This window comes from Mobula hypostoma, chromosome 20 (assembly GCF_963921235.1).
Source record: "Mobula hypostoma chromosome 20, sMobHyp1.1, whole genome shotgun sequence".
In the NCBI taxonomy this organism is placed as follows: domain Eukaryota; kingdom Metazoa; phylum Chordata; class Chondrichthyes; order Myliobatiformes; family Myliobatidae; genus Mobula; species Mobula hypostoma.
In genome coordinates this window covers 33,248,198-33,275,962 of record NC_086116.1, presented here as the reverse complement: position 1 = coordinate 33,275,962, position 27,765 = coordinate 33,248,198, and the positions used below count along the sequence as shown (strand labels likewise).

Here is a 27,765-nt window from a genome sequence, read left to right as displayed (position 1 = left end):
GGCCAGATGACCTACCCCTGCTCCTATTCCTTATGTTCTTATGAAAGCTATTGAATATTGAAAGGCCTAGATAGAGTGGGTGTGGAGAGGATGTCTCCTGCAGTGGGGGAGTCTAGGACCAGAGGACATGGCCTCAGTATCGAGGGATGTCCTTTTTAAAAGAGATGAGAAGTAATTTCTTTAGCCAAAGGGTAGTGAATCTGGAGAATTCATTGTCATGGAGGCCAGGTCATTGGGTATATTTAAAGTGGAGGTTGATAGGTTCTTGATTAGTCAGGGGATCAAAAGTTGCGGGCAGAAGGCAGGAGAGTGGTGTTGAGAGGGATAATAAATCAGCCACGATGGACAGACAGAGCAGACTCCAGGCTGAATGGCCTAATTCTGCTCCTATGTCTTATGGTCTTATGCCACATCTACGTAATTCAGATGACTGAATGATTGTTTTAACAACTATGTAGTCATCTGCTGGACTTCTTTGATTTGGAAGACCTGCTATCTTTTTCAAAATCAGGCCATTCCAGGACTGGTTAGATGAGGCTTTAATTTTTAGTTGTTGTGATGTTTTCTGATGGTTATGGCGTCGTCAATGGGTGGTCAATTGACTCTGTGTATGTCTATCTCCTGTTATTTAACAGTAACCAATTAACCTCAACTGAAAACTGTAAAATGGCTGTAAGTAAATACACTGCTGTATGTAAGTACTTCTGCTCTATTTACATGGTGATGTTGATAAATTTGAGATGGTGACAAATAGATCATATTTCTTCAAAAGGAGACGGTTGTGATGTTGGAGCATCTCAGACCCAGGAGCCACATCTCATGACAGATAAATCACATTTCTTCTAAAATATCATTCATATTTATTCTAATTACAGCTAATATGACATTTTAAATTTGTATGGTTGCTTTCTGAATAAAGGGTATGACAGGCTCCTGAAGTAATAGCCATTTTCTCATCTGGTTTGCAAGCGCCTAAATGAGATGTCATTAAAGCAGATGATTAGAAAGCTCGCACTGTGGAACATCCTTATTTATTTAGTATAGTTTATTTTATTTAATGGACCAGTAGACTCTCCCTGGTCCTTCAGCGGTGCTGCTCCAGCAACCCCCAAACAACCCTGATTAATCCTAACCTGATCATGGGACAATTTACAGTGACCAAATAAACCTACAACTCCAGTATCCCGAGCTGTAATAGCACAGTGCTAACCGCCACGCTACCGCGTCGCTGAAAACTTCACAGGATGCCAACTCTAACTGCTCTTTCGTTCGTTTAGCTCTGCCTATGATACAAGAACACGACAGAAGGTCGCTATAAAAAAGCTCTCAAGGCCATTTCAGTCTCTGATCCATGCAAGGAGGACCTACCGGGAGCTGAGACTGTTAAAACACATGAAACATGAAAATGTAAGTCAATATATGATTACACAATTTGTTAAGTTAATACCATCCAGAGCTTGTTTTCAATGGTGATCAGAAAGGATGATCCATTTTTAATCCGTACAAATAAAACAAATAGATTTGAAAATTTTCAGCAAAACAATTCTGCTGTGATTCTTTTTGTTCCCTCATTGATTTTATTTACTGATACAACACGGATTAGGCCCTTCCAGCCCTTTGAGCCACATCACCCCAGCAACCCCATAACCCCACAACCCCGATTTAGCCCTAACCTAATCATAGGACCATTTACAATGACCAGTTAACCTACCCAGTACGTCGTTGGACTGTGGAAGAAACCAGAGCACCCGGAGAAGACCCATGCATTCCAGAGACTCCTTACAGAGGAGACCTCAACTCTGAACAACGACACCCAGAGCTATGATAGTGTTGTGCTAACCCCTACGCTACCATGGCACCCCATGTTGATCTATTGCTTCAACATCACAAATGTTACTGTACAGTATTTGCCTCCCTTGAATGAGTTTTTTTGACAATTGCTTTGTGGAGAGTTTCATACAATGAAAATACCTAGCTTCAGTCCACAGTTCAAAGTTCAAAGTAAATTTATTATCAAAGTGCAAATATGTCACCAACTCTGATATTCAGTTTCTTGTGGACATTCACAGTAAATACAAGAATCACAATAGAATCAATGAAAGACCACATCCAACAGGACGGACAAACGACTTATGGGCAAAACACAACAAACTGCAAATACAAAAAGAAATAATGACAAATAAATAAGCAATAAATATTGAAAACATGAGATGAAAAGTCCTTGAAAATGAGTCCATAGGTTGTGAGAACATTTCAATGATGGGGTGAGTGAAGTTGAGTGAAATTATCCCCATTGGTTCAAGAGCCTGATGGTTGAGGGGTAATAACCGTTCCTGAACCTGGTGGTGTGAGTCCTGAGGCTCCTGTACCTTCTTCCTGATGGCAGCAGTGAGAAGAGAGCATGACCTGGATGGTGATGATGAATGCTAATAGGAAATCGTGGAGACTGCATATCTGTTTTTTTTAAGTTTAGGCTCCCCATGTGAATCTCAAATTTGAGAAACTGACCTATTTATACTGAACAAGTGATCACTTGGGACAGTTCTAGTTCAGTACCACCACAGGGTGAGGGAAACTACATGGAAACAATCTTTTTTGGCAACAGAGTCCACATTGATAACAATACCATTACATAAGTCCTACAGTCAATCATAAACACAAGAAATTCTGCAGATGCTGGAAACCCAGAGCAACACACACACACACACAAAATGCTGGAAGGGCTTAGCAAGTTAGGCAGCTTCCACGTCGAATAAACAGTTAATGTTTTCGGCCAGACCCTTCTTGAGAACTAGAAAGGAAGGAGGAAGATGCCAGAATGCTGGGATATGTGCCAGGAGAGAGATTAGTGGCTAGGGTCACTCCTACTGGAATGACCTTTTAAAAGCCTTTTCTAGTCACACCATAGCATCAAAATGTCTCTGAAGAGTACAAGGGATAGAATAGGCCAAAAATAGGTTTGCTCCTGCAGACCAAGAAATCACTTCAGGTTTGCTTTGTGTTGGGTTAGCTTTGTTTCGAGTCAGAGTGGACGCTGGTTTAGAAAAGCAAAATACAGCTGAAGTTCCTTCGAATGACTATTTTAGTGCATGGTGCTGCTGGGTAAGATTGGGATCAGACACAACTGTTCATAGCTTGTTAAACAGTTGTGTTGAACATGTGAATGGTGGCTGCTGAGATCCACAGGATTTTCCCTATAAGCAATTTCCATCAGAAACTAAGATCCCTGCATTTTGCGAAATGCTCTGATGTGCTGTTCAACGTAAACCAGGAGTATCTTAGACCTGAGTAGCTGGAACTTAAATAAAACAATGGTTGGAGCAGGACAGCTGGTCTTGATGCAGCTGAAAGGTGACTGATCTTGCAGGCACTATTGTGGAGTGTCTGGCAAGTGCTGAGAAGTGGAACTGTTTGCAGTGGAACATACCTCACTTTGACCCTCTGGTCCCAAGAATGAATGCAAGAAGTTGTTATGGCCTACACTTGTGGAAAGAATATTAAATATCAACTGGAAATGTCAGTATTTGCACCTGTTTTGTGCAGAAATCACACATGAAGCATTTTGTGCATATTTTATTGTGTATGCACCCAATTCAAAGCCCACAGGAAATTGGACTGGGCACCTTCTATTTATGTTTCACCACTGATGAGGGTTTCATTTCCTTGTCATAATCTGTGGCCTCATCAACTAGTACAGTTCTAACTTAACAGCAGAAATTGGATCAATTGCTTATCAACCAGTAATTTGCTTCCTGTTACGCCCACTGGGGTTTAGACCCGCCATGAAGGTCCTCTGTCTCTGTCTGTCCTTGGCCAAGCAAATTTTGGACTTGGTCTTGGAGGGTTTCAGGGCTTTCTTCGTCTTTCCTCATCCTCCCAGTTTTCACTACTATCAGCCATGCAAGTCCCAGGTGGAGACTCAGGAATACTGTCCCACTCAGGTGTTGATGGGCTCTTCATTGCTGTTTCCATAAAAGTTTTGTTTGACCAGTCAGGGTTATTAGCTCTGACCTGAACCTCCGAACCTGGAGGATTGGTGGAGTTTGTCTCCAACGTTTGACCTGTTTGGCATGTGTGACCCTATGAAGGGTAAAAGCATAAAGCCTTAATCTGACCACCATAGGCTCTCCAGGTCATTGAGGCGCACAAGGTTGTGATCCTCTTGGAGGGTCAACTATTAAAGCAAAGAACAAATCTCACAGCAGTTGTGGACCAATACATGAATTGCATGTCCCCTGCTGTGGAGTTGATTTTATAATCACCAAATTGCCCGTGTTGATTTCTAGGTGCTTCCCCTTTGCAGATCAGCGGTACTGATAAAGACTGCAGCACCTGTATCACCTCTACTTTCTTAGAAGCTTGCGTTGATTTGGCATGCCATCTAAAACTTCGACTAACTTCTATAGATGCACGGTGGGGAATATCCTGACTGGCTGACCTATGGCTTGGTATGGAATCAGCAATGCCCAGGAATGGAAAGTCTACAAAAGATGGTGGATACAGCCCAGTTCATCACAGGCAAAGCCCTCCCCACCATTGAGCACATCTACCAGGAGCGCTGTCATAAGAAAGCAGCATCCATCATCAGGGACCCCCATCATCCAAGCATGTTCTCTTCTTGCTATGACCATCGGGCAGGAGGTTCAGGAGTCTTGGGTCTCATTCCACCAGGTTCAGGAACAGTTATTATCCTACAACCATTAGGCTCTTGAACCAGCATGAATGATTTCACTCACCTCAAGAGTGAACTGATTCCACAGCCTGTAGACTCACCTTCAAGGACTCTACAACTCTTATTGTTTATTTACTAATTTTTATTATTGGCACGACTTGTTGTCTTTTGCACATTGGCTGTTTATCTGTCTTTGGTTATAGCATTTTATGAATTATATTGTATTTCTTTATTTTCCTGTAAATGTCTGCAGAAAAATGAATCTCGGGGTTGTATATGGTGACTAATCTGTACTTTGATAATAAATTTACTTTGAACTTTGGAATTTGTCCTCTAGATGTTGTAACCTGCAGATTAACTATGGCTGCAAATACCTCCCTAACCCTGCACTTCAGGTATGCTACAGCCAGTCCATCATAGCTTGTAGCTTGCCTGAGCCTCTGCAAGGCGTGGAGATGCTGCATCATATCTCACTATGTTACTTAATCCTTCCTCCACAATTTCCCCCTCCCCCTTGCTTTCTCTCCTTCCTCTCTATCTTGCTTAATGTCCATGGCAGCTAGTGAATGATGGTGTACAATGACTTCAGCAACCAACTGCTCTTGAAAGTGCAACTCACATTCTTCCCCTTCTAAACACATCATCAATTTCCACAGTGAGATTTTGGGTCAGTCCCCAAACTAAAATTTGGGTATGGGAAATCTCCCATTTATCAAAAATGGGGGAAATTTAATTTCTTGACATACATTTATGAAAACATATTTATCCCATTATTCTAAATGTTACTGCTCCAGAGCTTTGAATCAGCGTATCACAACCATTTGATCACTTCTAAACAAGAGGTCCAAATGACTTGTTTCCAAATGAGGAAATACTGCATTATTTTTGTCTTCAGCAGAGTTATAAAGATGTTTCTAAGGAGAATTGTGCAGTATGACTCAGTGATGATGCTTCCTGGTCGCCTTTTACACATTTTAATATAACTACTCTCTGTGGAGTTAGGTCTCTACCAAAGGAGGTGTAAGGTGCTCCTTCCCTCCACTAGCCTGCAGGTCACCCTTGGGCAAGGTGTAGCACCTGCTTAGCCCCCCCGATCAGGGTCATGTGAAGCCACAGGAGCAGGTGGTGGATGGTCGTATGAGCAGCTGGTGCACATCACAAGTTTTGGTTGTGAGACCGCTGATGCCAGGCAGACAATCTCTGAAGAGTGTTGATAATGGCTGGGGTCACCCATCTTGTAAGGACACCGCCCAGAGGAAGGCATCCCCGGGGTCCCCTCCCCTTTTCTCCCATTGTCCACTGTCCCCTCCTATCACCTTCACCCTATCATCTTCCAGCCAGCCTTTTCCCCCTCCCCCCTCCCCCACCTCCTAATTCAGACATCTCGTCCTTTCCCTCTCAGTCCTGATGAAGGGTCTTGGCCCAAAACGCCGACTGTTTATTTATTTCCATAGATGCTGCCTGAGCTGCTGAGTTCCTCCAGCATTTTGTGTGCATTATTCTGCAGAAAAATTGCCCACATCATTTGTCACAGCACATAATGATGACTCTCATTTCATGAAAAAGTATTTCATAATAATAAATGTGTCCACTGGAAGATTACTGTCTCCTTGATGATATTTTAATTGTTGGGTGCATGTCTCACAAATGGGTGTTATAATTTCTCATCCCTGTGCTTGAAAACTGCTAAATCTAAGCTATTATTCCATAAATGGTATTAATTTGTTGATTTCTTTTAGGTAATTGGATTGTTAGATGTTTTTACGCCAGCGCTTACATTGGAGAACTTCCGTGAAGTGTAAGTAGAACATGATTTTTAAAAAGACTGTGGTGAAGAATCTTCCTGTTCCATATTTGCAACTCATTAGTTAATAGGTGACAGATTCTGCAATCCTCTTCGTCAGGGCAGAAGGAAGTCTGCCTCCTGAGAATGACTCACAAATGGTTCTAAAATAAAGCTAGAAGAGTTTATAATAGAACTGTGCATAATTCTGTGGATTTTTCTTTGCTATGGAAGAACAAGTCATAACTTTGCTTAGTTATTTTGGTTGTGTTGTATTGAATCCTCTGAGGTAGGTGAAGTATCGATTTCAGAGACAGGTGGAACTCATCCTGTTTGATAGAAGATGAGAGTGGACCATGGGAGAAAGGGAAGAAGGAGGGGCACCAGGGGGAGGTGACAGGCAGTTGAGAAGAAGCAAGAGGCCTGAGTGAGGAATAGAAGAAGAGGGAAGAGGGAGAGAAAAAAAAATGACTGGAAGGAGAAATCAATGTGCATGTCATCATGTTGGAGGCTACCTAGGCGGAATACGAGGTGTTGCTCCTCTACCCTGAGAGTAGCCTTATCATGGCAAAAGAGGAGGCCATATACCAACATGGAAATAGGATCAGGAATTAAAATGTTTGGCCACCAGGAAACCCTGCTTGTGGCCGATGGAGTGAAGGTGCTCAACAAGGCGGTCCCCCAATTTCGATAGGTCTCACCAATGTAGAGGAGGCCACATTGGGATCACCAGATAAAAAAGACGACCCCAACAGATTGACAGGTGAAGTGATGTCTCACCTGGCAGGGCCGTTCGGGGCCCTGGATAGAGATGAGGGAGGAGGTGAATGAGCAAGTGCAGCATTGCTGACACTTGCGGGGGTATGGGCCGGGAGGGAGAAGAGAGGGGAAGCACAAATGGACAGGGGAATCACAGAGAAAGTGATCCCTGCTGAAAGTAGGGGGAGAGGTAAAGATCGCCCCCTTTTGGAAAGCATTTGCAATTCATAAATTATATGATTGTTCTTGGGGATGATACAATGCTAATATTCTTTTTGATAGGTCTCTATCAGTGAATGATTTGATGTTCAATTGTAGACAATGAATATCTACAATTGAATGTCAACTCAGTGAATTTCTGACGGTTCACAATGAACATAACTTCACTTTGTTACTTATATAAATGACAGTAAAGTGGAATTTAGAGGAAGTATGGATGTCAGTTTATTCGAGTCTTGTATTCTTCAAGTTTCGAATTTGTTTAATGTCACTTCCTTTATCCAAGTGTAAGGAGAACAAAATAATTGTTACTCCAGATCTGATACAGCACAAAAGTGAACACAAAGATAAATAAAAATAATAAAATAAAACAATAATATAAATACATAAAACAAAGTTGCTGGTGAACGCAGCAGGCCAAGCAGCATCTGTAGGAAGAGGTGCAGTCGACGTTTCAGGCCGAGACCCTTAGTCCTGACGAAGGGTCTCGGCCTGAAACGTCGACTGCACCTCTTCCTACAGATGCTGCTTGGCCTGCTGCGTTCACCAGCAACTTTGATGTATGTTGCTTGAATTTCCAGCATCTGCAGAATTCCTGTTGTTTGCATATAAATACATAAGATAGCTTATATACACAGTACTGTGCAAAAGTCTTAACACTTTTGCACAGTACTGTATCTGTCTACATGGAGTGGAGAGCAAGTTTGTAAATCTGGCGAGAGCAAAGGATATTGGGAATGGTGAAGGTGGAGTGCTGCCGGAGGGGTGTGGGACAAGTGGCAGAGAAGGAGTGCCAGGGTGAAGACTCACCCAGCCCTGAGCCACCAGGCAAGGTCAATTGATTCCAAACAATGGGTAAATGTCTCTGGCACTTCCTGCCCCCTCCCCTCTTCCTTTTCCCAACCGTGACTCCCCTCTCCCCGCCCCCTTCCCACTCTCAGTCCACAATAGAGACCCATATCACAATCAGGTTTATCATCACTCATATTTGTTTCTTTTGTGGCAGCAGTACAGTGCAATATATAAATCTACTACAGTACTGTGCAAAAGTCTTAAGTACCCTAGCTATATATATGGTATATGTGGCTAAGACTTTTGCACAGGACTGTACATTGATTGTGAGTCCATAAAGTGATGCTAGGCTCTATGTAAGTGACTGACAGGAAATAATAAAGTAGTGGTGGAGTTAGTAGGTGAAGGTGTTGATCAGTCTTACTGATTTAGGGTAGGTTCACAAACATGAGAAAATGCTGGAAATCCAAAGCAACACACACAATACTTTTATACTTTATTGTCGCCAAACAATTGGTACTAGAACATACAATCATCACAGCGATATTTGATTCTGCGCTTCACACTCCTTGGATTACAAATATTAAATATTAAAAATAGTTACAATTAGTAAATATTAAAAATTTAAATTATAAATCATAAATACAAAATAGAAAAATGAGAAGTAAGGTAGTGCAAAAAAAAACCGAGAGGCAGGTCCGGATATTTGGAGGGTACGGCCCAGATCCGGGTCAGGATCCGTTCAGCAGTCTTATTACAGTTGGAAAGAAGCTGTTCCCAAATCTGGCCGTACGAATTTTCAAGCTCTTGAACCTTCTCCCGGAGGGAAGAGAGATGAAAAGTGGGTTGGCTGGGTAGGTTGTGTCCTTGATTATCCTGGCATCACTGTTCCGACAGCGTGCGGTGTAAAGTGAGTCCATGGACGGAAGATTGGTTTATGTGATGTGCTGCGCCGTGTTCACGATCTTCTGCAGCTTCTTTCGGTCTTGGACAGGACAACTTCCACACCAGGTTGTGATGCACCTTAGAAGAATGCTTTCTACGATGCATCTATAAAAATTAGTGAGAGTTTTAGGGGACAGGCCAAATTTCTTTAGTTTTCTCAGGAAGTAAAGGCGCTGGTGGGCCTTCTTGGCAGTGAACTCTGCTTGGTTGGACCAAGTCAGGTCATTTGTGATAATACCCCCAAGGAACTTAAAGCTTTTGACCTGTTCCACTTGCGCACCACCGATGTAAATTGGGTTGTGCGGTCCTCTACTCCTTCTGAAGTCAACAACCAATTCCTTCGTCTTGCTGACGTTGAGGGATAGGTTATTGTCTTCGCACCATGCCACCAGGTTCTTAATTTCCTCTCTGTACTCAAACTCATCATTACCCGAGATACGGCCTACAATTGTTGTGTCATCAGCAAACTTATATATTGGGTTTGATGGAAACTTGGCTACACAATCATGGGTGTACAGTGAGTACAGCAGGGGGCCTAGTACACAGCCTTGTGGGGCACCGGTTCTCAGAGTGATTGTAGAGGAGAGCTTGTCCTCTATTTTTACAGCCTGGGTCCTGTCTGTGAGAAAGTTGAAGATCCAGCTGCAGATCTGAGTGCTAAGGCCCAGGTTCCGGAGCTTAGGAATCAGGTTGTTTGGAATGATGGTATTAAAGGCAGAGCTGTAGTCAATGAAAAGGAGCCTTACGTATGCGTCTTTATTCTCCAGGTGTTCTAAGGAGGAATGTAGGAATGCTATATATAGTAATATGCTGGAGGAATTCAGAAGGTCAGGCAGCATCTGCGGAAAAGAATAAGCAGTCGACATTTCGGGCTGAAAAGGAAGGGGGAAGATGCCAGAATAAAAAGGTGGGGGGGAGGGGAAGAGGCTAGCTGCAAGGTGATAGGTGAAGCCAGGTGGGTGAGAAAGGTCAAGGGCTGGAGAGGAGAGGAGAGTGGACCATGGGAGAAAGGGAAAGAGTTGGGGACTAGTGGAGGTGATAGGAAGGTGGGAAGAAGTGAATGGTCAGAGTAGGGAATGAAGGAAGGGTCAGGGGAATATGTTCACTAGAAGGAGAAATCGATATTCATGCTGTCAGCTTGGAGGGTACCCAGATTGAATGTAAGGTGGTTGAAGGGTTTATTCCATTTCTGGGATTATTTCTTGGTTAAAAGCTGGAGCTGCAAAACATAGAAACACAAACCTTTGAATCTCAAGCTTGGTTCATCATTCGATAGATTACTCATTGACAGCCTTGAATTTATCTGCCCGCTCTAATCCTCACATCATCCAATTTCCTTGGCTTTCAAAAACAATTTCTTTTGTCCTTGAAGAATTACTTTTGTCGGAGCATTCGGAGTCAGAGAATTTCAAGATTTACAACCACAGCATGAAGAATTTTCTCGTTATCTCAGTCATAAATAATGGCCCCCTTTTCTGGAAATAATGCTCCCTTGTTCCGGATTCAGTGTCTATGCATCTACAATGTGAATCCTTCCCTGCTTTGGCTGCTGGCAGAATATACTCTCAAAAGCAGTGGATTTTACTAACCTTGTGCTCTGTGGTAAATGGAATGTATCTAAGATGCTCACGGTTCTCTTTTGTTAATTAAGTTTGTTCCCCAAAATTCGCAGAACACTTGGTATTTAATGTGGACAATGTTCTGGTGAAACTTAGTTCCTGCCTTTGAAATTGAAGTATAAAACCTCAGATGTCAGTGAAGCCTTCCGTACTGTTAGAACCTCTCTCACTGTAAAACCTCGTTCACTGTTCTCTCCACTTATTCCACCTCCTCCTGCTCATTTTTTATCCCGCCTGCTTTGCTGCTCGCTCATCCCCCAGATCAGGCAGACAGATTTGACCACCTATGGAAAAGCAGGCCAGCACCAGCGAAAAGTCTCGCAACTGAGTTGTGACTTCGTCAAGACCAAGAGAAAATAGACAAATAAAAGCAGCCAGAAATGCATGAAGCCCTAATGGGACTAAGGATAGAGTCATACTTACTGAGGTGTCCTTGCTGGGATAATTTTGATTATTATCACCAGAGGTCATTCAGTGAACTTATCTTGTGGTGAATCAGAAAGCAACAAGGGGATGATTCTTATATAATCTGTATGCTGAAAGATTTGGTTTTTTACTGTTTTGTGTACCTGGATATCGACCTTAGGATGTGATCCAGAAAGGTGGGAGGTGCATTTCTGCTACCCATTGTATATGTGTGTGTGTGTATGTGGTATGTGTGGTGTGTGTATGTGTGTGTGTATGTGTGGTGTGCGTTTGTGTGTGTGTGCAGTGTGTGTATGTGGTTTGTGTGTGTGTGTGTGTATGTGCGGTGTGTGTATGTGGTGTGTGTGTGTGTGTGTGTGTGTGTGGTGTGTGTGTATGTGGTATGTGTGGTGTGTGTATGTGGTTTGTGTGTGTGTGTGTATGTGCGGTGTGTGTATGTGGTGTGTGTGTGTGTGTGTGTATGTGCGGTGTGTGTATGTGGTATGTGTGGTGTGTGTATGTGTGTGTGTATGTGTGGTGTGCGTTTGTGTGTGTGTGTGTGCAGTGTGTGTATGTGGTATGTGCGGTGTGTGTATGTGGTGTGTGTGTGTGTGTGTGTGTGGTGTGTGTGTTTGTGTGTGTGTGTATGTGCGGTGTGTGTATGTGGTGTGTGTGTGTATGTGTGGTGTGTGTGTGTGTGTATGTGGTATGTGTGGTGTGTGGTGTATGTGTGTGTGTGTATGTGGTGTGTGTGTGGTGTATGTGTGGTGTGTGTATGTGGTGTGTGTGTGTGTATGTGTGGTGTGTGTATGTGGTATGTGTGGTGTGTGTATGTGTGTGTGTATGTGTGGTGTGCGTTTGTGTGTGTGTGTGTGCAGTGTGTGTATGTGGTATGTGTGGTGTGTGTATGTGGTTTGTGTGGTGTGTGTATGTGTGGTGTGCGTTTGTGTGTGTGTGTGTGTGGTGTGTGTGTATGTGGTATGTGTGGTGTGTGTGGTGTGTGTATGTGGTGTGTGTGTGTGTATGTGGTGTGTGGTGTGTGTATGTGTGTGTATGTGGTGTGTGTGGTGTGTGGTGTATGTGTGTGTATGTGGTGTGTGGTGTGTGTGTGTGTGTGTATGTGGTGTATGTGTGGTGTGTGTGTGTATGTGGTGTATGTGTGGTGTGTGTGTGTGTGTGTGGTGTATGTGTGGTGTGTGTGTATGTGTGTGTGTATGTGGTGTGTGTGTATGTGTATGTGTGGTGTGTGTGTGTGTATGTGGTGTGTGTGTGTGTATGTGGTGTATGTGTGTGTATGTGGTGTGTGGTGTGTGTGTGTGTGTGTGTATGTGGTGTATGTGTGGTGTGTGTGTGTATGTGGTGTATGTGTGGTGTGTGTGTGTGTGTGTGTATGTGGTGTGTGTGTGTGTATGTGGTGTGTGTATGTGGTGTGTGTGTATGTGTATGTGTGGTGTGTGTGTGTGTATGTGGTGTGTGTGTGTGTATGTGGTGTATGTGTGGTGTGTGTGTGTATGTGGTGTGTGTGTGTGTGTGGTGTATGTGTGGTGTGTGTGTATGTGTGTGTGTGTGTGTGTGTGTGTATGTGGTGTGTGTATGTGGTGTGTGTATGTGGTGTGTGTGTATGTGTATGTGTGGTGTGTGTGTGTGTATGTGGTGTGTGTGTGTATGCGTATGTGGTGTGTGTGTGTGTGTGTATGTATGTGGTGTGTGTGGTGTGTGTGTGTATGTGGTGTGTGTGTGGTGTGTGGTGTATGTGGTGTGTGTGTGTATGTGTCTGTGTGTGTGTGTGTGTGTGTGGTGTGTGTGTGTGTATGTGGTGTGTGTGTGGTGTGTGGTGTATGTGGTGTGTGTGTGTGTGTGTGTGTGTGGTGTGTGTATGTGGTGTGTGTGTGTGTATGTGTGGTGTGTGGTGTATGTGTGTGTATGTGGTGTGTGTGGTGTGTGTGTGTGTGTATGTGGTGTATGTGTGGTGTGTGTGTGTATGTGGTGTGTGTGTGGTGTATGTGTGGTGTGTGTGTGTATGTGGTGTGTGTGTGTGTGTGTATGTGTGGTGTGTGTGTGTGTGTGTGTGTGTGTGTGTGTATATATGTGGTGTGTGTGTGTGTATGTGGTGTGTGTGTGTGGTGTGTGTGTATGTGTATGTGTGGTGTGTGTGTGTATGTGGTGTGTGTGTGTGTATGCGTATGTGGTGTGTGTGTGTGTGTGTATGTATGTGGTGTGTGTGGTGTGTGTGTGTATGTGGTGTGTGTGGTGTGTGTGGTGTGTGGTGTATGTGGTGTGTGTGTGTGTGTGTGTGGTGTGTGTGTATGTATGTGGTGTGTGTGGTGTGTGTGTGTATGTGGTGTGTGTGTGGTGTGTGGTGTATGTGGTGTGTGTGTGTATGTGTGTGTGTGTGTGTGTGTGTGTGTGGTGTGTGTGTGTGTATGTGGTGTGTGTGTGGTGTGTGGTGTATGTGGTGTGTGTGTGTGTGTGTGTGTGTGTGGTGTGTGTATGTGGTGTGTGTGTGTGTATGTGTGGTGTGTGGTGTATGTGTGTGTATGTGGTGTGTGTGGTGTGTGTGTGTGTGTATGTGGTGTATGTGTGGTGTGTGTGTGTATGTGGTGTGTGTGTGGTGTATGTGTGGTGTGTGTGTGTATGTGGTGTGTGTGTGTGTGTGTATGTGTGGTGTGTGTGTGTGTGTGTGTGTGTGTATATATGTGGTGTGTGTGTGTGTATGTGGTGTGTGTGTGTGGTGTGTGTGTATGTGTATGTGTGGTGTGTGTGTGTATGTGGTGTGTGTGTGTGTATGCGTATGTGGTGTGTGTGTGTGTGTGTATGTATGTGGTGTGTGTGGTGTGTGTGTGTATGTGGTGTGTGTGGTGTGTGTGGTGTGTGGTGTATGTGGTGTGTGTGTGTGTGTGGTGTGTGTGTGTGTATGTGGTGTGTGTGGTGTGTGGTGTATGTGGTGTGTGTGTGTGTATGTGTGTGTGTGTGTGTGTGTGTGTGGTGTATGTGTGGTGTGTGTGTGTATGTGGTGTGTGTGTGTGTGTGGTGTGTGTGTGTGTGTGTGGTGTATGTGTGGTGTGTGTGTGTGTATGTGGTGTGGTGTGTGTGTGTATGTGGTGTGTGTGTGTGTATGTGGTGTGGTGTGTGTGTGTATGTGGTGTGTGTGTGTGTGGTGTATGTGTGGTGTGTGTGTGTATGTGTGTGTGTGTGTGTGTGTGTGTGTGTGTGGTGTGTGTGGACTTGGTGGCATCCATTTTGCAACCATGGAGCAGGCAAGGTCTATGGAAATGTTTTGACATTTTATCAAATTGTAATTCGACCCTTTGTCAATGAGGAGGAATTGATACTGTAATGTTGGGATTTGTGTGGACACAAATTGACATGGGGATTAATAATGGAAGTATAAAGACAGAAAGGTTTTCATAGCCTGGGATAAGCTCCCACTACCCATTTAAATGCTTCCATTGGTGCGCATCTCAAAGCGCCTCTGACGACCAAGTCCGGCATTTGGCCTTTGCATGTGATTTAGTTACTAAGCCCAGCGAAACCATTACTGACAGGAGAAGGGGCAAAGGTGAGTTACTGGTGCCTTAAAACCAGTCGCTTTGGGCAGGTGGGCTTGTCAGCCGTGGTTGGCAGCTCATCTAGGAGAAGGAAAGCTCTGATCTCAAACCTCTGCTGCCTTGCTGCTATATGCACTCATGCGGACGGATCCTGGAGTTAAACCCCGAGGAAAAATCCAGGGTCGGAGTCACTGAGCGAGTCCTACGTTGAGTTCAACACTGACTCGTGACTCCGCTGTTGCCAAACTGTATCGGTCTCTGCCATTCCTTTGGATTCATCAGCTGCATGGAGAGGGGGAGTTTGCTACTTGGGCAACAGGTTGCTCTCTATGTCTTAGTGCTTTGGCTGGCATACTGGCTAGGACAGAGCATCCGCAAAGACAAAGTATATGGTATCTAAACTATCTGGTTCACTTATTGCCCATTGTTCTGATGTGCTGCACTTGTAGACTGAGTCCCAACGTGCAACCCAAGATAAAGGTTTGACTAGAAGTAGAAAAAGCCTCTTGCTTCTGGATGCATTTTCATCCTTCCACCTGTTTATCAGTGGAGACACACACACACACACACACACACACACACACACACACACACAGACACAGACACACACACACACACACACACACACACACACACACACACAGACACACACACACACACACACATACACACACACACGGATACACACACACACACACACACAGACAGACACACACACAGACACACACATACACACACACACACACACAGAGACACACACACAGACACACACACACACATACACACACACACAGATACACACACACACATACACACACACATACACACACACACACACACACACACACACACAGACACACACACACACACACAGAGACACACATATACACACACACAGACACACAGACACAGAGACAGACACACACATACACACACACACACAGACACACACACACACACAGACACACACACACACACACACACATACATATACACACACACAGACACACACACACAGAGACAGACACACACACACACACATACACACACACACAGATACACACACACATACACACACACACACATACACACACACACAGACACACACACACACACACACAGAGACACACATATACACACACACAGACACACACACACAGAGACAGACACACACATACACACACACACACAGACACACACACAGACACAGACACACACACACACATACATATACACACACACAGACACACACACAGACACAGACACACACAGACACACACACAGACACACACACAGACACAGACACACACACACACACACAGAGACACACACACACAGAGACAGACACACACACACACACACACACACACACAGACACACACACAGAGACACAGACACACACACACACACACACACACACAGACACACACACACAGAGACAGACACACACACACACACACACAGACACACACACACAGACACAGACACACACACACACACACACACACACACACAGACACACACACACACAGACACAGACAGACACACACACACACACAGTGACAGCTGCTGATCTATTGCCACAGTTTTTGCTGATAATCTCTCCAAATTATTGCAGGGAAAAATGTGTGAGTTATCAGTAGTAACAAAGCATATACTTTGCTTCATATGCTAAACACTTCGTACCTTTAGCATATCAAAGATGATGTGGGTGATTTACACCCCTCCTGCAGGTGAATATATATACAGCACCGTGTAAAAGTCCTAGGCACACGTTTTTAAAGCAAAGATTGGCAGGGTGGAGCTACATCTCTCCCAAAGGTGTGAGGCTCTCCTTCCCTCCGATAGCCTGCAGGTCACCGCCCAGAAAACAAAAACGGGGGAGGATGTACAAAGACTCATTACATTGGACGCAGGGATTGAACTCTGAACTCTGACACCCCGAAGTGTAATAATGTCGCGCTAACCACTATATTACCTATTTCAGTTCCTCCTGCTTGTTCATTTCTGCCTTTCCAGCCCTCTCTCTTATCTCTCATGTCAGACAGACAGATTAGGCCAGATATGCAAATGCAGTCCAGCACCAGCGAAAATACTTGCAACTGAATTGTGATTTCCATCAAGACTGCAGAAAGTAGATGAATGTAAACAGCTAGAAATTCATTAAACTCTGAAAGGAGTAAGCATGAACATTTCTAACAGCAGAGGTAGATATGGCATGGGGAACTGTCAGGTTAAGAGAATGTGCCACAAATTCAGCCTGTCATTCTGCTGATCGAACATTGGAGGGCAGCACTATTGGGAGGGGCCAGCCCTCAACCCAGCATGAATGCCATGCTACACCGCCTCCAACGCCTCCTCTCCTGGACTGCATCAGCAGGCAAGCCCACAGCTTGAGGCCTAGTCCTTACTACAACCGAGGCCACTCATCTCTCCCACCGTCTGTTGCGTCAACAAACAAGGGAAACCTGCCTGTGGCATCTTGCATTATCCATGTCCAACAGGGTCTTGGGATTGCAAGAGAAATGTCCAAGACAATCACCTGCATGCTGCCTTCGCGCACCAACTCTGATGCCTTCCTGTAGCAGGCAGCATTCCAATCCGCACCAAATCCACTTCCTTCACCAACGAGCAGCTCCCTGATGGGGTACACCTGCAGTATCCAAAGTTCCTAAAGTCCAGCATTGTCTTGCAATCTCAAAAAAGATATTTAAAAAAGACAAAAACACCTTTGATTGGCTGCCGAAAGGCTGCTGTATTTGAGCACGTCGTCATCTTACTGAAAGTGCTGGCTGTCAGTACATTTACTTAATAAAAATCTTCAAGCCTCACTTTGGAAAATTTTCATTTTGTCTATGCACAACGAAAAAGACTGTCTGATAGATGTTATAAATTCTCTTTTCTAGATTACACAAAAGAGAACAATTATAATGCTAATAAATCCACATTAAAGTGTCAGAGACAATTCTGCATATTTGGAGAAAGAATTGCAATGCCTACCATCAAAGGGCAAATGTTGGTCATATTTATGTCAAATAGTTTGCTATAATGTTTTTTTCTAAAGGCAGTTGTCCTTTGTACTGCTGTAGGTATTTGGTGACAAACCTCATGGGTGCAGACTTGAACAACATCGTGAAGTGTCAGAAGCTGACAGACGATCACGTGCAGTTCCTTGTGTATCAATTACTCAGAGGGCTTAAGGTATGAAATTAAAGTCCTATAAATAGAAAGAAAATTAGACTAACAGTAGGCAACTGAGGAAATGAGGGATTCGTGTTGCTTCTTCAACTTCGGTGTTCCACACTTTTACATCTGTTCCATTGTCTTTTATGCATTTGTTTCTCCTCCCTGTTTTTTTCCTAACATGCCTGTCTTTCAGTGTTGTGTTTTGTGATTCAAAGTAATTGGCTCCGAACATAGCCCATAAACACTATCTTGGTCAATTTTCCAATGACCCATGACTTAAACACGAATCACAGATCACGGTGTTGCAAAGGCTATTATTCAGTACATTGCTTTTATTAAATAAAATAATGACAATGTTTCCTGGGTGAGATATTGCTTTATGACAGGGTTTCCTAACCTTTTTTTATGCCATGGACTCCTGCCATTAACTGAAGGGTCTGTGAACCCCAGGTTGGGAACTCCTGCTCTATAATTTTAATTTTCAAGGAGTGATACCTCACTAAAGGTGGCAAACATCATTAGGGACAACCATCACCCAGGGCATGCCCTCTTCTCATTGCCTCCATAAGGAAGGAGGAACAGGAGCCTGAAGGCACACAGCTTCTTCCCCTCTGCCATCCAATTTCTGAATGGACATTGAACCCATGAACACTACCTCACTACTTTTTTCCACTACAGTACTTATTTAATTTAACTTCTATATAATAGTAATCCACAGTTTTTTTGTATTATTATGTATTGCTTTGTGCTGCTGGCACATAACAACAAATTTCACGACATATGCCGGTGATATTAAACCTGATTTTGAAATACAGTAATTCTAGAAGGGAAAGCATTCGAGTCTCACCTAATAAATATTGGCTGTTCTGCCATTACAGTAAACACGGTCCTCTTAAAGATGCAGAATAAAATTCTATCTCATTAGGCATGGCAATGCTGGTGAGTGTTATTACCGTGGTTATCAGTGGCAACATCTTCCACTCCGGATACTATTGCCAATGAAAACTAAAGCAAATGACTAATGACTAAAAGTGTGTTCCTTGTTCTTTGCATCAAATAGAAAGCCACACGTCTATTCAAAAGAAACTTTTAACTTAATAAAAAAAAGTCATTCAAATGTTGTAACAAAAGACATACAAAGATTTCTCCCTCCAGTAAAAATAATTCCTTCCCCTTATCCTCCTCCTCTGTTTCCCACTCTGGTCTCTTACCTCTTCTCAACCTGCCTATCACCTGCCTCAGGGTCACCTCCTCCTTCCCTTTCTCCTACGGTCCACTCTCCTCTCCTATCGGGTTCCCTTCACTCCAGCCCTTTACCTTTCCCATCTACCTGGCTTCACCTATCACCTTCTAGCTATCCTCCTACACCTTGCCCTGACTTTTTATTCTTCCTTTCCAGTCCTGAAGAAGGGTCTCGACCCAAAACGTCGACTGTTTATTCCTCCTCATAGATGCTGTCAGACCTGTTGAGTTCCTCCAGTATTTTGTGTGTGATACAAAGTACATTTGTTGTCAGAGTACTGTATATATACCGATACAACTCTGAGATTGTGTGTGATACAGAGTACACTTGTTGTCAGAGTACTGTTTGTGTACCGATACAACTCTGAGGTTGTGTGTGATACAGAGTACATTTGTTATCAGAGTACTGTATGTATACCGATACAACTCTGAGATTGTGTGTGATACAGAGTACATTTGTTGTCAGAGTACTGTATGTATACCGATACAACTCTGAGATTCATCCTCGCACAGGTAGCCACGAAACAGTGAGACACCACGGAACCCGTTCAAGAAAACATCAAACACCCAGCGCGCGGGAATAAAAGAACAAATTCCGGAAACAGCAGGAGCGAGTGTACAACACGTAGAATGTCAGACGTCAAACCAGGAGTCCAGTTTAGTTCAGTTCAGCGTCGTGCCGCGAGCCATGGGCCGCAGGGCCATTCTTTGCTGAAGCGCCCCAGCAATCACCCCCGATCAATCTGCTCAAAAACAGCAAAAAAAGATAACTAGAGTCCAGGAGCACATGCAACATGAACTTCGGAGTCCCCCAAAATGAGTCCACAGCCTTGCTGCTCAATCACGGTAAGGTGGATTCCAAGACTCCTGCAATTTCCTCCGACAGCAGCTCGCGAGAGGGAGAGGAAGACCAGTCAAACGCAGGCAGATGCCACCGAACACCTGCCTGTCCTCCACTCTCGTCCTCGTCGACTTCAACCTTGCTCAACGCATCAATCGGAGAGAAGCAACAGAGTCGATCATGGCCTTCGGGCTTCCAGGCCTCTGCTCCGAACCTCACTGAACTCCCTTGGAGGCAGCAAGCGCCAGATCACTCACTCAGCCCCAAAACACTCCATTAAAATGCAAATCACAGGTTCCAATCACACACAGCTTAGCAGTAGAATCATTGGAAAGAAGCAGCAAAAGACTTGTTTCATGAACTGTCAACAAGATGTTGCCATTGGCCGCGTTGCTCACCGGCGCCACCTGTCCACAGTAGAAATGTAGTGCTGGTAAACACAGTAACGTTGTCATAAACTAGTTTGAGTGTAATGGTATAATACTTAGTAATCTATTCCTGGCTTTTCCTTCCTTTGATACTGCTTGATGTATATTTCTATTTGTCTTTCTCACGGCTTTTCAAGTTTTTCTGCTGCTTTCCACCTTTCTTGTCTTCTGGAAGTTAAGCATTCTTTCGTCTACAAATGTCTTTCCACATGAAAAATACTTTAACCTGGATTACTCACTTACGTAAAGAACTATCATTGTCTGGGATCTTATTTGCATTACTGGAGAGAAATTCCTGTTGGTAAAAAGTAATGTTATCAGCGGGAATTGGGCCTAGAAATAATTCCTAATTAATTGCAAGCAAGATTCCTGGTCTGATTGTCAGCTGGTGAGTGCATTCTCTTACACAGAAAGGGCATCTAATCTTTCAATGAGATTTGGTCAGTGACCAGGAACATCCTATCACACAGGTCAGTGATGCTCCCAAGGCAGCAACCACAATAGTATAATTAATGCTGAACATTATTTCTGTCTAGTCTGTTTGAAAAAGAAGGCAGACCAAGAATTGATTCTTGGGAGAGGGAAGATATCCACCTCTGCTTCCATTCAGAAGATAGTATTGCAACAGCCATGATTCACATCTGATAGTTTCAGAATAATTTTACTCGCAGTGCAAATAGTTGGATATTGTTGCTAGTACTCATCTCTAGGTCAGTAGTTTTGAGTGCTAACCGGCAGCGTGGGCTTAATCACAAAATTCTGAGCTGACGGTCCGGGGTACTGATGGTGAATTGATGTGCCATTCTGCTCCATCAGGTAGGTGTTGAAATTCTCAGGACACCGTCTCATGGCAAACTGAGCAGGGGGATCCACGTAGCGCTCAGACCAATATTTATCAATGTGATTATCAGCAAAAGCAGACAGAACTTCACTTGCCCCAACACTGAACTGTTCCCATAACCTTTGGACTCACTTTCAAGGACTCTTTATCTCATGTTTTCTATATTGCTTATTTATTTTGTTATTATTCTCGTGGTTTATTTATTTATTTCTCTTTTCTTTTTGTATTTGCACCCTTTGCTGTTTTTTTGCCCCCTGGTTGTTTGACCTTTCTGTTGGGTGCGGTCTTTCATTGATTGTATTGTGTTATATTTACTGTGATTGCCCACAGGAAAATGAATCTCAGGGTAGTATATGGTGACATATATGTACTTTGAACTTTGAGAGTCTGGTCACTATCGTGGAGATTAAAGGTTACACGTCAGGTTGATGATAAAGCACTTTCATGGTGGGCACTATATCAGTGCAAGCTTTTCTGTAAAGTTCAGAATGAATATTCCACGGTTTAGCTGCAGCACATGGAAGTACCTGCCTGCCTTCTTTCTCGTCTTTTCTTGCAGCTGGACTCAGTTGTCAGTGAAAGCAAATTCCCTTTCCCTCCCCCATCCCCACTTGGCAATGACCCTGACAAGTAGAAATCTTTCAGCTACAATGCCAGAACAATCATTACCTTTAGAAAGTGGAAAACATGCAGATTTGGTGAAATCTATTAAAAATCCCTAAAAAAAAATACCACTCAGCAGGTCAATCAGTATCCATCATGATTACAGACAAGTTGCTATTTCAGAAAGAATGTTCCCTTTGCACAGTAAAATTTCCTTTCATTGAAATGCAATTATTCAAATACGTCATATAGTCCCCAGCCAGATGGCTAGTGCATATAAACCCATAGCTGATAGCTGCATATTTAAAAAGCATCATACCGAGGCAGACTCCAGCCTCCATCCCCCCCACCCTGTTCACATAGTGCCAGAGTTTAACAACTTCAAACAAAAGCAGTGACACACCCCAGGAAAACCACAATTCCTCCTGGCACCCCAGCCCCCTCCACAGACGCTGCTTGACTCGATGCGTTCCGCCAGAAAATGCTGATTCCAGCATCTGTAGATTCTTGTGTCTCTGGTTCACAACTCAGATTCAGAATCAGATTTATTGTCATTGGAATTAGTTGGGGAAAGGCTGAGCAGATTCGTTGATTTTCGACATTTCATCTCAGAGTTCAAAGTAAAATTATTATCAAAGTACTAAGGACAATTTAGGCACTGAGCCAGATTGAAATGGCCAGGGTGTCAGGTTCGGGGCCGAGGGATGGTCCAGAATGGCTCTCTGTTCCACGGGGTTTGCTCGTCTCCTCTGTGCTGGGCTGAGTCTGTGGCCTGCAATTAGTGGACTTGTGGATCAGCCGCAGTGAGGCCTGGTGTGAACTTCAGCTCTGAATGCTGTTTGCTTGTTCTTATTGTTTGAATGTTCAGTTCTCTCTCTCTCTCTCTCTCTCTCTCTCTCTCCCTCCCCCTCCCCTCACCCTCCCCCTCTCCCCCCCTCCCCCTCCCTCTCCCCCCTCTCTCTCTCTCTCTTTCCCCCCCTCCCCCTCCCTCCCCACATTGGGTATTTAGACAGTCTTCTTTTGTTTTTACTGGGCTGTATTGGGTTTCTTTGTTTCGTGGCTGCCTGTAAGGAGATGAATCTTAAGGTTGTATAAAATATATATACTTTGATAATAGATGTACCTTGACCTTTTGAATTTTGATATGTCCTGGGTGGCATGATGGAGACACATCTCTACCAAAGGAGGTGTAAGGTTCTCCTTCCCTCCGCTAGCCTGCGGGTCACCCTTGGGCAAGGTGTAGCACCTGCTTAGCCTCCCCCCCACCCCCCGATCAGGGTCACGTGAAGCCATGGAAGCAGGTGGTGGATGGTCGTATGAGCAGCTGGTGCATATCACAAGTCCTGGTTATGCCACCACTGACGCCAGGCAAACAATCTTGTAAAGACGCCGCCCAGAGAAGGCAAAGGCAAACCACTTCTGTAGAAAAATTTGCCAAGAACAATCACGCTCATTGACCATGATCGCCTACGTCATATGACATAATAACAATGTCATAATTAGTAAGGCATTTGACAAGGTTCCACAGGGTAGGCTTATTCAGAAAGTCAGAAGGCATGGGATCCAGGGAAGTTTGGCCAGGTAGATTCAGAATTGGCTTGCCTGCAGAAAGCAGCGGGTCGTGGTGGAGGGAGTACATTCGGATTGGAGGGTTGTGACTAGTGGTGTCCCACAAGGATCGGTTCTGGGACCACTATTTTTCATGATTCTTATTAACAACCTGGATGTGGGGGTAGAAGGGTGGGTTGGCAAATTTGCAGACGACGCAAAGGTTGGTGGTGTTGTAGATAGTGTAGAGGATTGTCGAAGATTGCAGAGAGACATTGATAGGATGCAGAAGTGGGCTGAGAAGTGGCAGATGGAGTTCAACCCAGAGAAGTGTGAGGTGGTACACTTTGGAAGTACAAACTCCAAGGCAGAGTACAAAGTAAATGGCAGGATACTTGGTAGTGTGGAGGAGCAGAGGGATCTCGGGGTACATGTCCACAGATCCCTGAAAGTTGCCCCACAGGTAGATAGGGTAGTTAAGAAAGCTTATGGGGTGTTAGCTTTCATAAGTCGAGGGATAGAGTTTAAGAGTTGCAACGTAATGATACAGCTCTATAAAACTCTGGTTAGGCCATACTTGGAGTACTGTGTCCATTTCTGGTTGCCTCACTGTAGGAAGGATGTGGAAGCATTGGAAAGGGTACAGAGGAGATTTACCAGGATCTGCCTGGTTTAGAAAGTATGCATTATGATCAGAGATTAAGGGAGCTAGGGCTTTACTCTTTGGAGAGAAGGAGGATGAGAGGAGACCGGATAGAGGTATTCAAGATAATAAGAGGAATAGATAGAGTGGACAGCCAGCACCTCTTCCCCAGGACACCACTGCTTAATACAAGAGGACATGGCTTTAAGGTAAGGGATGGGAAGTTCAAGGGGGAGATTAGAGGAAGGTTTTTCACTCAGAGAGTGGTTGGTGTGTGGAATGCACTGCCTGAGTCAGTGGTGGAGGCAGATACACTAGTGAAGTTTAAGAGACTACTAGACAGGTATATGGAGGAAGTTAAGGTGGGGGGTTATATGGGAGGCAGGGTTTAAGGGTCGGCACAACATTGTGGGCCGAAGGTCCTGTACTGTGCTGTACTATTCTATGTTCTCTGATGACATGTATGTCACCATATATAATGCTGGAATTCATTTACTTGTTGGGCATACACAGTAAATCCAAAAACCACGATAGAATCCATGAAAGAGCACCAAAGAGGACATATAAACAACCAATATGCAAAAGACAACAACCTGTGTAAATACAAAAGAAAAAAACTAATAATAATAAATAAATAAGCAATAAATATCGAGAACAAGATGAAAAGTCCTAGAAAGTGAGTCCATAGGTTGAGGGAACTGTTCAGTGACAGGGCATCTGGATCATTTTCTGCTCTTTGAAGGGAAATTTCTCCTCAGTTCTGTAGCTCATGTTGAAACTAATCCTCTGTGGTTCTTTGGGGAAGTGTAAAGTACTTTAAATATGAAAAATAAAATTATCTACATTCATTTAGCCATAATAGAAACATTACAACATTAAAATTTAAAACATGCAGAAAGGATTTAATTTCTGGAGGAGATATAAGAAAGTTCCTTCATGCACTGGAAATAATAACAAGGGAAGGTGTGTATTTTAGCTCTCAAATCAACCATCCAAGTCAAATGTCAAAAACAAAAAAAAATCTTAACCCAGACTCACCCAGCAACTTCCAGGATAATGGAGGCAGCCCGGAGAAGGTGGGGGTAAACAACTATCTGGGGAGGTTATAGGCAAGTTAAACACCTCTAATGAGGCTCAAAGCTTCCAACTTAACCCGGCCAATATTAGCTATCATTGTTTCGCAGGCCTCAGCTAACTCAGTGAAGTAAGGAGGTGTTGAGGGAGATGTTTATGAATTGGAAGTGACCACGTGCTTCTACCTGTTCATCTCACTTGCCCTCGACACCCACCCCCACTGCCACCAGCGTCAGACAATTGTTGGATCATGGATTGGCCCCGTCTGTTCAGATGGAAGCCCTGCTCTCAGTCAGGTTGGCTTTCAGGTACAGAAACTGTTGGGACAAAGAGATAGCTATGTTTGTTTTATTTAGAGATACCACACGCAATAGGCCTTGTCAGCCCGACAAGCCGCACCAGCAACCATCCCAATTTGACCCTAATCTAATCACGGGACAATATACAATGACCATATAACCTTCCCAGTGTGTCATTATTGGACTGTGGGAGGAAACTGGAGGACCCGGAGAAAACCCCTGCACCGACGGTCAGTGAGGCAATGACGCAACTGTCGCAAGCGTTTCATGTGGCTTCCAACAGGGTCTGCACAGTTGCATTTTGGCATGATTCTGCATGCAAACCATCATGGTGGTCTTTTTAAACTGAGCCTTGACTAAATTCCATTAATTTTGTAGGGCTCTGTCCGGGTGCTGGTGCAATGTGTTTCATTTTTATTTTATTTCGAGATGCAGCACAGAATATGCCCTTCCAGCCATACGACAAGTGTTGCCTAGCAACCTCCGACCACCCCAATTTAACCCTAACCCAATCACAGGACAATTTACAATGACCAGTTAACTAACCAGTAGGTCTTTGAACCGTGGGAGGAAACCAGAGCACACAGGGAAAACCCACACAATTCCACGGGGAGTATGTACAGATTCCTTAAAGAGGAGGCTGGGATTGAACTCTGAAATCTGATGCTCCAAACTGTAAGAGCGTCAAGTTAACCGCTACGCTATCATGGGTAATCCCAGACTTCCAGCTTTCGGTTCCCCCCCACCACCCCAAAATGACCTCCAATTGCTGTTTTTTGTCTCTAAGATGGTTTTTAGGAAGTGAAGAAAGGAAATCTGCAGTTTAGGCTGAATGTTGTAACCTTTGTCACTGTGATGAAGCATAGTCTTTTTACCCAATCACTCTCAGTAACAGAGGAACGTTAACACTGTTCCCTCTATGTGCAGTAACTGAAATACTCTTACGCACATACCCTTTGTTGCCATGCGGCTGGAATTTTCCTTTGTATGTTTTATTAAGAACCAAATATTCTGTCGGTGGCTGTTCTGAGACTTGCTCAGCTCTTCAGACAATGTGCAGGTGGCTGGAATCCCTGACTAACACACACAAAATGCTGGAGGAACTGGGCAGACCAGGCAGCATCTATGGAAAAGAGTATAGATGACGCTTTGGGCTGAGACACTTCCTCAGGACCCCGACTACCAGGCATGAATGTTCTTAGCAGCTCATAGTCTGGGTAAAAGCTTTCTATATTTGCAAAGAACCCAAGGGAGTTTTTGGAGATCTCTACAATTGAAAGTTAATTCTGCTGTATAATCTTGATTTTTTTTTCTTCTTCTTTTTCCTCTCTGCCACTTGGAAAAACATGTGAGGATATTCGGACTGTTGGCAGGGCCCCAGCAGAGTTGCTCTGACGCAAGCCATTGGAACAGCTCCAGGAACCATGCAGATTTCCTCTTTTATGGGAAAGCACATTCTAGACCCACACCCTAGGCCGTTGGGAACGTGGATGGAGGCCCACACTAGGGTCACTACCTGGCCACGGCCAATACGTTCCATTTCTTCCTCTGGAACCCTATCTGTAGCCTGTTAAACTCTGCATTCCACAGCAACTGTCTGTAAGGCAAATGTTGCAAAATATATATTAATCACCAGCAAAAAACATTTTGTCTCGTTCTGTCAGCTTCTGCTCTCTCCCTTGATCTCCGTCCTTCCTTCTCTCTCCCATTTGTCCCCCCTCCCAACCCCACAAAAAGCAAAGCTCGTTTTGCAATATATACAAAATGCTGGGGAACTCTAAAATTAAAACAGCATCCATGGTGGGGAATAAACTGTCGATATTTCGGGCTGAGACCCTTCATCAGGATCTTTTCATTCATTTCTTTGAACAGAATACTCATGTGGAAACAAATAGTTGATTTCTACAAGGAAGACCTAGTGGTTTTATGCTCAATTTTCAAAAATGAACAATCAAATGAGGTTTTGGTTAATAATTCTGTTTTTTCTCTTTTCTTTCTTTTAGTATATCCATTCTGCTGGCATCATCCACAGAGTAAGTAGAGATTTCTTACATGCACTCCAAAAAATGAAGGATATTCTAAAGAAAGTGCAGTATATGAAGGATTTCATAGGAACCAAATTGGGTTACACAGGGCAATCAAATACATCTTTGAACCCATAGAACAAAGAGGCCTTCCAGGCACTTGACAAAGAAAAGACAGTGTAAAAATGTTTTGCTCAGAGCAACGGTTGGTCTGCACAGCTGTAAAAAATGAGAGAGAATGATGAATCTTAACCTTGCTTATTGAAACTAATACTCTGTTCTGAGACTTCCAGC

At 43.9% G+C, this 27,765-nt stretch overlaps 1 protein-coding gene across 3 annotated transcripts in view; it reads left to right on the top strand.

Annotated features, from left to right (window-relative positions):
• The window catches only part of mapk11 (mitogen-activated protein kinase 11), a 79,241-nt gene that overhangs the window by 26,535 nt on the left and 24,941 nt on the right, over positions 1-27,765 (top strand). For all 3 annotated transcript variants that reach the window (XR_010021109.1, XM_063072625.1, XM_063072624.1), the window contains exons 2-5: positions 1,278-1,407; positions 6,412-6,470; positions 17,832-17,943; positions 27,451-27,480. Coding sequence is in view for 2 of the 3 variants with exons in the window: in XM_063072625.1 (XP_062928695.1) it covers positions 1,278-1,407; positions 6,412-6,470; positions 17,832-17,943; positions 27,451-27,480 (331 nt within the window). In the remaining variant the exon portion in view is untranslated. The remainder of the gene's footprint in view (positions 1-1,277; positions 1,408-6,411; positions 6,471-17,831; positions 17,944-27,450; positions 27,481-27,765) is intronic.